Raw genomic sequence first — 14,670 nt, 5'->3', positions numbered from 1 at the left:
TAGCCCTACAAGGTAGATAACAAAATAACAGATAGAAGGGACCTTGGAGATCTTCTAGTCCAACCCCCTGCTCAAGCAGGAGACCCTATCTGATAGATTAACTGACAGTAGCAGCTTTTTGGCTCTGGGCCATTTCATTGAGTGGCCTTTTAAGATCTTTTGTTTGCTCCCTTTTGTGTATTGTAAGACTATAGATGAAATGTTTGTAGGTGGCAGATGAAAGGACCACGGCTGCAAAAGAGGGTTGAGCTTCATTGTTCATTTCCAGGGATGTTCAGTCAAGATGGCAGCTGTGGCCACAGAGTTGAGGCCTTACTCTTTGATTGCAAGACTGCCAATCCTCTTGATATTTTTTACTCCTCTCCCCCCAGGACATTCCTGTGATTCTCCAGCTGTTAATATTCTATAAACTAAGGATTATTCTACAGACACACATACACACACCTTCCTCAAGAGAAAAACCAAGGATGCAGAGAGTAAGATTACACAGACAATGCCAATATGGTAACGCTGCATCAAACCTAAGGGACAGATCCCATAAGAATGTCAGTTTGCTTTTATGGCTTGTAACAACCGTTAACAAATTACTGAAGTATATAATTCATGGGAAGCATTTGTCCAATCCCATGATTCAATTAGCAAATTTTGGAAATGTTAACCATAATAGAATGGAGAGGGCAAAAGAGCACAGTATTGGGGCTGCAATGACCAAAGAACAATGACCACGTCTCTTGATCTTGACACTGTATTAGTAGCATCTGCCTTTTTTTTGTTCTTTTTTTTGCAACTGCATCACACTTTTGGCTGGCAGTCAGCTTGGGAATGAGGGGAAAAGCATAAAGACTACTTCATAAAGGTCATTCATAAATGTAAATTTAATGAGGTGTGTTATTTCAACAAATAATGGTAATAGTGACTAAAATCTTCATACTATTTGTTGCCCCAGCCGAGAATCTTATGGATAGTTTGCATTTGATACTGCAATTGTCAGGAGATTAGGGGAAGCATTTTTCTTTGTTGTTTATTTCAGCCAATTTGGTTAACATTTTATCTCCTGGTACTTGTTCTGTAATTTACACAGCTAAATGATGCAATTCTCATTTATATATTTTCACTTTTACAGCATTATCTTGAGACTCTGTATTAGATTCTGTCTGTGAGCAGGGAATATTCTAACTGCCACATTCCCTCCATGAATTCATCCCTAATGCTAAGGGGATTGTGTGCTGCTCAAATTGCTACAACTTCAGAGTCATATTATCCATATTTTCTAGCTCTCAGAAAGGGAGCACAAGAATTCTCTCCCCCCCTTTCTAGATAAATTCTCTTGTAGAATAATAAACTCAAAATGAAATTGCTACTGTACAGGGGGTTGCAACAGACATGTGAAAAACAGGTCATTTTCCACTTCAACTTCATTTTATGTCCCAGTGAACTACTGTGCATTTTGAAAAGTCTAACCTAGCCCAGAAGAAGACATCAGGTCCCCCCTTCTCCAGATTAGGGGAGCCGAATACTGTGGGATGACAAACTGGGAAGTCATTGCACCACTGAGCTCAGGTTCAGAGCATTCCATGCTGAAAGCTGCAGCAACTTTGAGAATGACGCATTTTGTGCAGTGAAAAATATTGCAAAGATTATCATTTTGCACATGCAAAATCAGTTGCCTCACATCTATCTAGGTTAAAAGAAGGCCACAGTTATCAAAGAAAGATATTGATTTTTTTTTTTAAAAAAAAAACCTCATTTAAGCATTTTGATCATTTAGGTCATGTGAAAAACTTGTCTCATAAAGTCAAGCAATAACATAATCTCTCGTGAAATTAATATGCCCCATTTTCCTTCTCATGGAAAATGCCCAAATAGGTGGTTTTGAACTTTGCTCAAATCACTGAATTGGGAGAATTAATTAAATCTTCCTATTCAGGGGCTGCATGCAGTTCTCTCACCCATCTCAACTGAATCCATGAGACTCAAACTACATTTGTTCTGAAGAAAAAGACTTAAAATAAATGAGTTTGGATAATTCAGACACAAAATTAAAAATGCATTGCAAAAGATAGGAATGGGTTACCTGAAATTTCCGTGTCAGAGGCTTCTTTGTCTAGCGCCTTAAAACCTTCCCAAAATAATTTATAGAACTTCTTTTTGACACACATAAGAAAGATGTAATGATATACACTGAAGTAAATATCTCTGTGTAGCATTCAATATCTACTCTGCCAGTAGCCAGCCAAACTGCCTCACTCAAGAGAAGCCTGCGTAAATTTATGCCACTCCTGCAACAGGTGCTGATGACTAGCTAAATGTAAAAGCAACTCAGAGGAGGCCAAAATGTAATTACTTCAGATAATCAAAGTGTTTGCTTGTTCAATTGATTTGTTCTTCACTAATTCACTGAACTGAGTAATACAGCAAAAGGACCAAAATAATTTGTGTTCTACATGAACATAAATCTTTTAAACATTTCCAATAACCTTTCCATAGATTCTTTTCCCCTAGGACAGGGGTAGGCAACCTTGGCTCTTTTATGACTCGTGGACTTCAACTCCCAGAATTCCTAAGCCAGCCATGCTGAGGGGTAAGGGAGAGGTTTCCAAGCTGAGCCATGCTGCCTCAGGAATTCTGGGAATTGAAGTCCATGAGTTATAAAAGAGCCAAGGTTGCCTACCCCTGCCCTAGGATCACATTATTCATCTTGAATTTTAGCGTCTTAAAATTTGCATTTCACACTTTATTTCTATCTGTTTAGGCTTCCAAAAACTTTTAACACATATCCAATGTACAAGATTTTTTTCTCCTATCAGGTATGGATTAAAGATGCTATCAGCAACATGGCTGCCCACAAATAGTCTTCTGGGTTCCTTTCCTGAGAACAAACAACGAATAACCATCAATCCCAGAAGCATCTGCCAACTGTAGAACTGTAAATAATTGTTCAGTTAATCCAATGACAAGAACAGGATTTTCTGGAATGAACTTTAACATACAACTGTTAAATTAATTCTTTGTTTCTTAATCCTTAACAGATATCAATCCAATGAAAAATGAAAACAAAAATATTTAAAAATAAACATTTAATTTCAGGCGTGAAAAGGGCAACAGATGTATTTCAATTGCTGTTACAATTAAGAAAACAGACCTCTTGATTGTTCATAAAAACCTACAATACCAAGGATTATAGTGTAACTTAAGAGGCTCTTTTTTCCTTCATGGCTTGTCTTACAAGCTCCATGTCTTTCTGTAACAACTGCTTCAAAATCTGTTTACTTTGCTTTTTAGGATTTTCACAAAAAACACTCTTTATGGCATCAAGGACTTCCATTGATCTTTCAACAATATCTTGAGCCATCTTTTTATGTGGTGAATTTTCTGTATATTCAGTTAATTCAGGACTAAAGCCATATAATAAATTAATAAATGCTTTTAATTTCCCCATTTCTTTTTCCGTGTCTTCTGCTTTCTTTTCCAGAGACTTAGATGCAGGCAAAAGGATGTCCACTTCTGTTACAGATGGAGCTGTTGATGGGGAAGGGGATCTGTCTATCCCCACCTGTGTGGCGGGTGGAACTGTTGATGGGGAAGGTGTGATCTCTACATCCAGCTTTATTTCTGCCTCAGATGCTTCTGATGAGAGGGAGGAAGGCAGTTCTACCTCCAACTTCATTTCCGTTATAGGTGGAGCTGTTGATGGGGGATTAAGAAGCTCAGTGTCAAGTTTCATCTGCTGTTCCTTCTTCTGCAACAGTTTCCTCTCTGCCTCCCCTGCTAATTCCAGAGCATTTTTTAAGTAACCCTCTGCTTCCTCAACATACTCATGGAGAGCTGGATCTTCTTTAACAGAGGGTGGTGCATTCTTAATGGATTTAATTAGTGTATCAATTGCTTCTAAGATGTCTAAACCTCTAGGCTTATGATGAGCCAACTTCACTGGATGGCTTTTCTGCTGTGGTTCATTATTGTCTAGCGTCATATGTAATTTTTGTACATTCTTTAGAGATTCCACTAGACTAGCCAAGGCTCCATTTGTTAACTGATCAAAACTCTTACCTTCTCCCTTAGTAGTTGCTTCTTTTTCCACCTGGATTGAAATGGTGCTCAATGTGTTTCCTGGACTTGCCTCTTCAGAAATCAGGACAACAGACTCACTGGTCTCACTTGGGAGATTTTCTGAGGGACTTGTGTTGGAATGCAGGATAACAGATGCTGTTGGGTCATTTCTTAGTTTCCAAAAGGCTGTTGTAGTTGGAGTATCCTTTTTCATCAAGGCAATTGTTCTGGGCTTCTCACTATCTTGGGGGTTCACATTCACCCAAACAGTGTCCACTGCTACAGATGGGGAAGTTACTATGTCAGGTGCCAAAAGAGTTGGGGGTTGTTCAGTTGACAATACAAGTTCTGTGGGGATGTTTTTTACTACATCTTGCAAAAGATTCACAAGATCATTCAAAGTTTGCTCTTCCTTTTTTGCTGCAATTTCACCTGTGTTGGAAGGTACTGTAAAACAGTAAATAAAGCCATTAAGTGTATACCTTGTTTACTTGTCTTCTGTAAAAGAAACAGCTTTTATGAACATATCTGCACTGCTATATATCACAATTTGACACTGGATGACTTTGTTTTATGGCCCAGCTAGATACCTATTTTATTTCTTCATCAACTTGTAAACTTTCTCAAAGTAACTCGGAATGCCTATTAGCTCATTAATAACTGTCCCTGATTTAAATTCAGATGAAATTATTTGAATTCTGTTATGTTTTTATGGTTTAGTTATATATTCTGCTACCTGAAGGGCCTCCGTACTGACAAAAAATAAAAAACATTCTCCATGCAGTCCGCTGGAGTTAATCAATTTCAAATCCTCCCCTTGGAAGAAAGTATGGAGAAGGACAATGACAGGAAAAAAAGTAGACTAGATTTCCGCAAGGAAAAAGGGTGTCTGTTGGTAATAGGAGACTCACTATTTGGGGGAATTAAATCAGCAATTTTGTAGACCAGACAATCTATCTAGGAAAGTATGCTGTCTCCCAGGAGCAAAGATCAAAGATGTAATTGAGAGGTTTACTAAAATAATTGTCCACAGATTATTATCCATTTGTTCTCTTTCATGTGAGAATGAATGGTACAACAAAGAGCCTGAAAACAATATCAAGAGACTATGAACAGCTAGGCATGAAGGCCAAAGAGATGGGAACACAGGTGGTGTTTTCATCTGTGCTCCCAACAAAAGGTAAACATCCAATGAGAGAACAGAGAATTTTTAAAGTAAACCACTGCCTTAAAGGATGGTGCCATCGAGAGAACTTTGGAGTCCTAGATCAGGGCTTTTCAACCAGTGGTACACGTACCATCAGTGATACTTTAGCACCTGGCAGGTGATACGCGACCCCTAGCCAAGTGTAGCAGGGGAAAGAATCAGCTAAAGTGGCGTCACACAGACCTGGAGGAGATCAGCTGGAGCTGCAGAGCTTGGCAGAAGCCCCAGGATCGGCACACGTGGCGACATAGTAATTGGAGCTTCCGGCACACCCAGAAGAGAAAAGGAGGAGGAGAGCAGAGAGAAGGTATAAAAGGGGCAGGTTTTGGCAGGAGAAGGAGACAAAGAGCGAGAAGCAAAGCAGTGAGGAGAGACAGAGCAAGCGGCATGTTTTGGGGGGAAGGGTGAGCGAGTGAGCAGCGTATTTTCAAAAGGGTGAGTGAGCAAGTGGCATGTTTTCGGGGGAAGGACGAGCGAGTGAGCTGGGCAGGAGCCCCAGGATCAGCGTGCGCTTCTGCAGGGCTATGGGGACACGGCAGAAGCCCCAGGATCAGCGCCAATCAGCTGGAGCCCAGCACTAATCCTGGTGCTTCTGCTGAACCGCCCAGAAGTGCCAATCAGCTTGAGCCCAGTGCTGATCCTGGCTTGTGCAAAGGCTGGAAGGAACTCAAAAAGCTAGTGCAATGACCACAGGCCAGTTAAGACAACAGAAAGCTGTTCTGAGAAGACTTTAAAATGATGGTGCATCACGTCACTTTGAACACATAATGGGAGGAAAAAAATTCTTACACTGGACTTCAATAGAGTCTTTTCCTTCCGATACAATCTCTTCAGCTGCAGTTGGCTGCACAGATATCTGTTGAAGAGGGGAAAATGAATAATTTCACTATGGCAATTAGCTTTTTATCTTTTGTTGCATGCTTAAATTGTTTAAAAAAAACCACCAGGAGAATATATTTAATCCTGAAGCTAAGAGTCCAAAAGCTTCTGAACACTTACCTCACAAACTGAATCTCTAGCAACTTGAAGGTGTAAAAACAATCAGATTGATAGATTCTCAAACATGTTTTTTCCTGCACAGGCCCATCTGTAATTGGGGGGAAGGAGCTTCCGTTTCAGGCCCAATGGCCCCCAAACTGGTAAGGATTCTACACCCTTATCAATAAAATTATTTTAAGCATGCACCCCCAATACATGCTACCAATTAATCATATAAATGTAGTACTGTATTAACATATTAGGTATATTACAACCCTAAAATAGAAATTAAAGATGAGTTTTAAAGGATTAGATAAATCTAAGTCAATGTTCTAATATTTCCTTCCAATATGACCATGGATCGTCTTGTGCCTCTCCCGGGGTTCAGGCAGCCCACACTGGGAAGTGCAGCTCTAGCTCCATCTGAAAGAGAGACCGTCGCAAGGCTGGAACTCTCGCTTCGCCCCCAGGCCCTCTGAGGCAGCCCCCTGGGGTTAGGGTAGTTTCAGGGGGAGGATTACAAGTAGGCCTTGATTTATAGCCATTCGTTTAATGACCATTCACATTTACAACAGCACTCAAAAAAAACTGACCAATGACCAGTTCTCACACTTATAACTTCGGGTGCTTGGCAATTGGCCTGTTTACAACAGCTGCAGGGTTCTTCTAAATTACAGATTGGTGTTACTGGTCAGTTTCCAATTCCTGAAAATTATGGAACGTTTTGGAGCCAGATCATTATGATTTGTAATTTGACAAGGGGTTTCCAAGGCCAGCTCCAATTTCTTTCAATACTGGTACAAAGGAATCCATTTCCCACAGGTGAAATTGTTATAATACACATGCTCAAAGTTGATCCGGATGGACCTCTATCAATAGCAATAGCACTTAGACTTATTCACAGCCCTCTCTAAGCAGTTTACAGAGTCAGCATATTCCCCAAACAATCTGGGTCCTCATTTTATCAACTTCAGAAGGATAGAAGGCTGAGTCAACCTTGAGCCGGTCAAAATCGAACTCCTGACAGTGGGCAGAGCCAGCCAGCAATGCTGCATTCTAACCACTAGGGCACCAGGGCTCATTTTCCTGTCCACACTGGGATGATGCACGGTTTTTTTGGATCAGGGTTCCTCAATTCATCCAACCTCTATCTTGTCTGGATTAAGCTGGAGGAGATTTGACTCTTTAATTATTCTAGATACCAGTTCAGAACTTTTGCTATTTTTCAGAGAGATACACAGCATGAAGTTCAAATGCTCAGGTGAGCTAATCCAATCACCTCTGTTATAAAGTACAATGAATCCAAATGAACCACATGGTACCTCTTAACTGGAAATTTGTCAATCACTACTTTGAGAAACAATGTCCCAAATTCATCCCTTCAAGGTGACCTGGAAGAATGGCATGGCTGAAAGCTTCAAAAACAGCTGAGTGGCCAGGACAAGCAAAAGATCTGCCTTCTGGCTCATTTCTTGAGACAACTCATGAATTTTCAGCAACGTCTTTAGGTCTCCTACAGCAGAATGGATTTCGGGAATTGGTTTCACCGGAAAGCCTGACACATTCCCCATCACATAATCTAGACTTACACACACACATTCTCCCATAATGTTATTAGAGTAGAATCATTTTAGCCCTAACATTGCTTGTTTAGTTTTATCTGTTGCGTGAATCCAGGTGTTGTGATTTCTAAGTTATAATTTAAGGCTTACTATCAATAAGCTATGTCTTAGTACAATGGGCGAAGGCCGCCTGTATGGGGAATGCATGCTTGGTTGCATGTGAAAAAGAATATTCATATTTTCTATCTGGATCAGAAGTGATTTAAGAAATTTACGATATTAGAAATACAACCTATTTCCTGTATCTTGAAACTATCATTACCTCCACTACTTTAACATTTTCATAACGGTGTGTCACACCTAAAAAAAATCCAGAAAAAGTAAAAAACAATAAAAAGAGTTAGTCATACAGTACAGCAATTATTTTCAGCTCATTTTATATAACAGTTATTTTCTTCAGTTTTTTATTTAAAAATCATGAATAATTGTTTTGTATCTATTGCTACCATCCCTTGGAAATAACTTGAGCAAATCCATATGTAAGGTTAGGGAAGTCTTCTAATATAATTCCACTGAGTTACAATCTTGCCCACGCAATGATAGCCATGTTAGGGGAATGGCTAAGCTGCTCTTTCAAAACAAACTCAGCCAATAAAAACTGATCTCAAAAAGCTAACCAGGGTTGAAACTGGTCTGCATTTAGATGAGAATCAAACCACTTCACTCCTAATGCAAGAAAGTGAACCAGATGGATATAGTTCCTTCCCAGCAGTCAGGTAATATTAAATACTATATATGGTCACATTTGGGTCATGAATGTATATGGATTTCTGTACACACAAAGGCTGCTGCCTGAGAATCCGAAAGAGCTGTGGCAAAGAACAAGATGTAACAGAAACATAGTGGTAATATGTGGTGTTCTATAAGGAATAGTTTATTTTTGTGTGTTTGTATCCTGTCTTCCTTATTTTTAAAAATAACTCAAGGTGGTGAATATATCCAAAACACACCATGCATTCAGTTTTGATCAACATGATAGAAAAAGGATATTGAGTCTCTGTAAACAAAGATGATTAAGGATCTGGAGGCTAAAATATATGAAGAACGGTTACAGGAACTGGGTATGTCTAGTCTTCTGAAAAGAAGGACTAGTGGAGACATGACAGCAAAGTTCCAATATTTGAGGGGCTACCACAAACAAGAGGGAGTCAACCTATTCTCCAAAGCACCTGAGGGGAGGACAAGAACTAGTGGAAGCTAATCAAAGAGAGATCCAACCTAGAATTAAAGAGAAATTTCCTGTCAATAAGAACAATTAATTAGTGGAATGGCTTGCCTCGAGGTTTAGACTAGAACAGAGGTCCCCAACCTTTGGGGCACCAGGCACCGGTTACGTGGAGAGAGTGGATTGGAGGGGGCACGGTTTTGTGTGCTGCCTGCATCTCACAGATGGTGCTTTGCTTGTTTGTGTGGTCCACGGAGCAGGGGTTGGGGATCCCTGGACTAGAAGACCTCCCTATTCTATTCTATTTCTATTCTACCCTAATTCTAATTCTAATTCTATTCCATTCTTCTATTCTTATTCTTCTCTCTACTCTCTAGTCTCACCACAACAGCAACCTTGTGAGGTGGAATGGGAATGGGTATAAGCAAAAATGGATGGTAGAAACCACTTTGTTGCAGAAAAATGGGAGTTGAGTACATTAGGAGAAAAATTAAAGTAACTGGTGCTATTTGAAATTGGGTTCTTAAAAATTTTGAGTTTGTGGCCCAAGAAGAAACCCAGAGTCAAGAATGGGTGAATACCGACTGAAAACAAAAATAAGTTAGTTGTACAAGGGCAGTATACTGAAGTGGCCTGGCCCCAGAAAAAGAACGATGGAGGATCTAAGAGTGATGAACAAATAGAGAAAGGAGGAACGAAGGCAGGCAGGCAGGCTGCAACTGCAAACATCTGGACAGCCGTTAGATGGCCGCACCCCCCCCCCGCCTGGATCGGGCTCTCTGCCGCCCAGAGCGGTTTCTGCTCCGCACGGGCTGCGACCCCGGACGAGACCGGGGAAGCTGCGCTGGGGCGGAGCTGAGGAGACCGCGAGAGACCGGCAACTCAGCCACGACCAGGCGAGGCCCGAGGCGGCCTTGCGAAGGCAGGAACGGCCCGGGGCCTCTTTCCTCGCTTCCTCCGGCCGGCCTCTCCCGTTACCGGCTACCGACCAGCCCGAGGGCGCCAGGAGGTGCCGCTCTCCGCCCTCCCGCCGGGCAGCCGCCTAGCCGGGCCTGGGCGCTCGGGGCCCGTCCGCGGTGTCGCTAGGGAAACGCCCGGGAGCCCCGGCCCCTCCGCGGCGGAGGGCTTTGCGGGGCCTTCTCCGGGGCCGCCCTGGACGGGAGTGGCCGCACGAGCCGCTCCCCGCCCGTCCCGCCACTCACTCGGGTACGGGGCCGCCCGCGGGAGGAAGCTCAGCAACGCCCCCGGGAGGAGCAGCAGCAGCCCCGCCACCGGGAAGCCGCCGCTCGGCCGCCGCCCTCGCCCCGCCGCCATCCCCCGCCTCCTCCTGGGGCGGCAGGGCCGAGTGCACAACCGCCGCCCCCGCCGCCCCCGCCTCGGAATCCGCGCCGCGCCCGGCCCGCCCCCCTCCGCCGGCCCGGCCGCTTTAGCTGCCCGGCGAAGCGCTTGCTGGGGCCGCGGAGCCCGGCGGAGAGGCCGTCTCTCTCGATGCACCGCGGCTTTCTTAAGCGCCCGCCTCCCTCCGAGAATTTTCTTGGGATCCCTGGGGCTGCGGAGGGCTCCCCCCCGGCCCGGAGGCAGCAGGACCCGTTGAACTTAGGAAGGGCAGGCCGGAGGAAGGCGGCGATGCTGAACCCAAGCCAGGCCGGAGGAGCCGTTTCGCCTCCTTCCAGGTGACCGGAGGGCTAGCTTCACATCCTGGTGTCTTCCGGTGTCTTTCACTCCATGGTCAAAATATCACCCGTGTTCAAACCGCTTTCCAATTAGAGTCTTGCAACCCACTGAGCTTTTACACAACCAGTTTACCGGTTGTGTAAAATGACTAGGCTGTGAAAGTGTACACTTTAATTTGATTACACAATTTCCCCCCATGATTATTTTGCACTTTTGAATGACACAATAAACTTTAATCTAACCATCTTGACAAGGGGTATGCACTGGATGGGGTTGACAAAAGATGCAAGACTAAGATTAAATCAGCTCATGCAGGTTGTGTAGCACAGCTCCCCACCTGCTCCCAGTCACAGAACTCAAAAAGGTTTATTGCCAGGAATATTTGGGGAACCCAAAGCTCACCTGTATTATGCAGACAGGATTTGCCACATAGCTTATAGCAGATAGGTTTATACAAGATGCTACTCTCATGTTAAATTGTAATCTACACATTAATAGCTTGGTTCGTACCAAGCCACTGCAACTATTGATACCCACTTTTAAGAAAAAATGCTCAAGGTTTGCCAATTGATTTTTTTATTGTATTTAAGAAATTAATATCACAATACAAGTCTTAATGAAGACATAATTTCTCAGACAGTTTTTTTAGACACAGTAAAGCACAGTACAAAATGTACTAACATAGAGGCCTGCACCTTAAAAAGGCTGCCACAAGTTGGTTTAACCAGATTCTCTGGGCACCAGAGAGAATATGCATCACACCCAAATGCCAAAAATATCAACAGCACTGCTCAGCAGTATAGTTTAATGGCTAGTTTCACTTGTAAATCATCATTTGTTTCCATTATAATGAAGCAAGCCACAGTAGCCTAATTCACATATAATATAAATCATAATTTCAAAATCAGAGAGGCTCATTAGATTATCCTATAAGTATTTATTTTATTTATTTATTTATTTATTTATTTAATTTAATTTATATGCCGCCCTTCTCCCGACGGGGACTCAGGGCGGCGCACAACATATTTAAAACCAGAACATATATACAATCCCCCCCTTAAAACCGAATTAAACCGAATTTTAATGTTGCGTCTTCCGAATATTTAAAACCCAATGTAAAATCCACAAGACATGCTGAGTTATCTTTAATATTAATCATGAGACTAACCTATAGCAAGAGCACTTAGACCAGAATTCCCCAACATTTCCGGCTTTGTGGACCTGTGGGGGGGGGAGGAGAGGGGATAGTGCAGTCAGCAAGTGCATGCGCAGCTCCATTTGCAGTGTGCAAGCACGCCTCCCGCTCATGTAAATGGAACACACGCACATGCGCTCACCCGCTGCTGGCACAAGTGAGGATGCGCAGAGCTGCAAACCCCTCAGGGCCTAGGACTGGGGTGAAGGTGCGCGTGCCCACAGAGAGGGGTCTACATGCCACCTGTGGCACGCGTGGTATAGGTTCGCCATCACGGGCCTAGAAGGACCCATTTGGACTGTAGAGAGAAAGAATGTAGACTTTTTGTCACTTTCTTATCTAATCACTGGGCATGGTTAGCAATTCTTTCAGTAGCAGTAGAGACAGGCAACTTTTCATGTAGCACACCAAGAACAGTTTCTGGAACTGGTGAAATGCTCAGGGACTGTCACAGAAAAGAGAGGGTCAAGCTATTCTCCAGAGCACCTGAGGGCAGGTACAAGAAGCAATGGATGGAAACTGATCAAGGAGAGAAGAAACCTAGAACTAAGGAGAAATTTCCTAACAGTGAGAACAATTAACCAATGGAACCACCTGCCTCCAGAAGTTGTGGGTGTTCCATCACTGGAGGTTTTAAGAAGAGACTGGAGAACCATTTGTTTGAAATGGTATAGAGTTTCTTGCCTGAGCAGGGGGTTGGATTAGAAGACCCCAACTCTATTATTGTTATTGCTTTTCACAGCCCTGGGATCTCATTCAGTCTTTGAAAGATGCAAAACAATCTTAAGGATTCTCAAATGGTTCATATTCTCTATCCCTGATCTGCTTACATAGAAACATCCAGCTGGCTGACTGCAAAATACTCAGTAGGGTCAGACCTAATTAACATTTGGATGGAGATCAGAAAAATATCCCAAAGCAACAGGATAGAATGAGAAGCCTCAACTACATGTGGGAAGAAGGCTCAGAGACAAAATACATAGACATGTCAATCAATTAGAATGAGCTGGAACCCCCTGCTCAAGCAGGAGACCCTATACCATTTCAGACAAGTGGCTGTCCAGTCTCTTCTTAAAAGCCTGTGAAAACACTGGGAATTGACTGTGACTTGAGGGAATGTTTTTGCCTTCATATATGCAGTTATTGGAAGTACTTTGTGCTCTCATATTTATTCTCCAGAAAAGAATCCAGCAGCCCCAGCTGATGCCAGATCTGCCCCACTGTCCTGCTGGAGAAGAGGAAAGCTGGGATACTAAAATCAATCGAAGTCACACTATAAAACTACTCCTGTAACAGTCGTACCTAATGCAGAATCAAAGACTACAACAGTAGTTAGCCTTTTGAGCAAACATTAATAGCAAATGCACTTCATTTTCCAGAACAATTGAGCTAACTAGAAACGTTAATAAATAAAACCCAACACTTTAGACTACTTTAAGACAGCCGGGACAGGGTGGAGACCAGAATACCTGCAATGCTACCAAGGATGCAGCAGGAAAAGCAGCCCGATTGAGGCTTTTCTTCCTCTCCCGCTCATAAAAACGGGACTTTTAAGGCAAGATGCGTGAACCAGGCTGCCCAGAGGGGGAAAGTCCGAGCCAGTCCAGCTGCTGCAGCTTTTCAAGGCCCTTCGGGAGTTCTTTGCCGCGTCCGACACGGGAGCCAAGGAGCCCGCGAGACCTCTCCGGCAGGGTCTCCCCTCCGATAAGCGCCCGCGGCCTCTTCCCAGCCCTCCCGGCCGCCCCGCCAGCGTGGTTACCGGGTCCGAGAAGTGCCCGGCCCGGTCGCCTTTCCCCTCCTTTCCCGGGGGAGGTCCGGGCGGTAGCAAGCCAGGGGCTGCTCCGTCGCTTCGCCAGGAAAGGCGGTCGGGAGATCCGTTCCTCGAAGCGACACCCCGGAGAGCAAATCCTTCTTCCTCGGCCGAGAAAGCGCCACGCGCTCCGACCGCCCGCCAATCTTCTCCGACGCTGTTCCGCCTTCAGCCCTCGCAAGCAGCCGCTCCATCGCCCGCCCCGAAGCCGCGCCTCGGCCGCTCCGGCGCTCACCAACCCGGCGGGCCGAGGGCTCCGTGAATCGGCAGGCGGCGCCCATCCCGCCCACGGAGACTCCCGCGCGCTGCGCCTCCGCCGCGGCCGTCCGTCCCGCCGCCGACCGCCCTGCGACTCCCACCGCAGCTCGCGGCGACTGCTCCGCATCTCCCTCGTTAGCGACCGGGCGGTCGCACCCGCCGGTCTACCGCGTTTTCCCATTGGTACGCCGGCCGCCGGCCCAGCCTCCCTCGTCCTCCAGTTGGCCTCGCCGCCCGTCCCTCAAACGGGAGTCTTTTCTCGCGGAGCGCCCGCCCCCGCGGCGATCACGCTAGTGTGCGCGCTGGTTGGCCGCGTTGGGGGATTCCGAGCGAAGCTGGTTGAGCGCTCAAAGTCCCTCTTCGCCTCGCGCGCTGGCTTTGGTCGGGGGGGCGGGAGGGGGGGTCGCCGCTGGAGCCACCGGTGTCAATACAAAAGAGGGAGCGGAGCGCGGCGGAGCCAGGCGGCCTCCCGCGGAATCGGGGACATGGACATGAAGAAAAGGATCCACTTAGAGCTGCGGAACAGGACGCCCTCCGACGTAAGCCAGCGCGGGCGGCGGGGGGCTTCGCGGCGGCGGCGGCGGCGGCGGGAGAAACCGGGGCGGCCAGGCGGGGCGCGCGGGGAGCCCCACTGCGGAGCGCCGGGCGGGCGGAGGGCGCCGTCCTGCCAGCTGCCGTCGCGAGTGCTGCGCCGCTGCCCTTGAGATCGGA

At 45.3% G+C, this 14,670-nt stretch overlaps 2 protein-coding genes across 2 annotated transcripts in view; one reads left to right on the top strand and one right to left on the bottom strand.

Moving 5' to 3' along the window:
* Positions 1-3,080: 3,080 nt before the first annotated feature.
* Positions 3,081-14,670, bottom strand: part of LOC107283918 — a 13,180-nt gene continuing 1,590 nt past the window's right edge. The window contains exons 2-4 of the mRNA XM_015811896.2: positions 6,047-6,113; positions 4,051-4,497; positions 3,081-3,684 (exon numbers count right to left, since the gene is read on the bottom strand). Coding sequence (XP_015667382.1) covers positions 3,191-3,684; positions 4,051-4,497; positions 6,047-6,113 — 1,008 coding nt within the window. The 3' untranslated portion in view covers positions 3,081-3,190. The remainder of the gene's footprint in view (positions 3,685-4,050; positions 4,498-6,046; positions 6,114-14,670) is intronic.
* The window catches only part of ANP32A (acidic nuclear phosphoprotein 32 family member A), a 14,618-nt gene continuing 14,319 nt past the window's right edge, over positions 14,372-14,670 (top strand). Inside the window, exon 1 of the mRNA XM_015811898.1 lies at positions 14,372-14,498. Within this exon, the coding sequence (XP_015667384.1) occupies positions 14,445-14,498 (54 nt within the window). The 5' untranslated portion in view covers positions 14,372-14,444. The remainder of the gene's footprint in view (positions 14,499-14,670) is intronic.

This window comes from Protobothrops mucrosquamatus, unplaced genomic scaffold (assembly GCF_001527695.2).
Source record: "Protobothrops mucrosquamatus isolate PMUCROS unplaced genomic scaffold, P.Mucros_1.0 scaffold56, whole genome shotgun sequence".
NCBI lineage: Eukaryota > Metazoa > Chordata > Lepidosauria > Squamata > Viperidae > Protobothrops > Protobothrops mucrosquamatus.
Note: the sequence above shows the minus strand (reverse complement) of the source record. Positions and strands in the feature narration are given on the sequence as shown.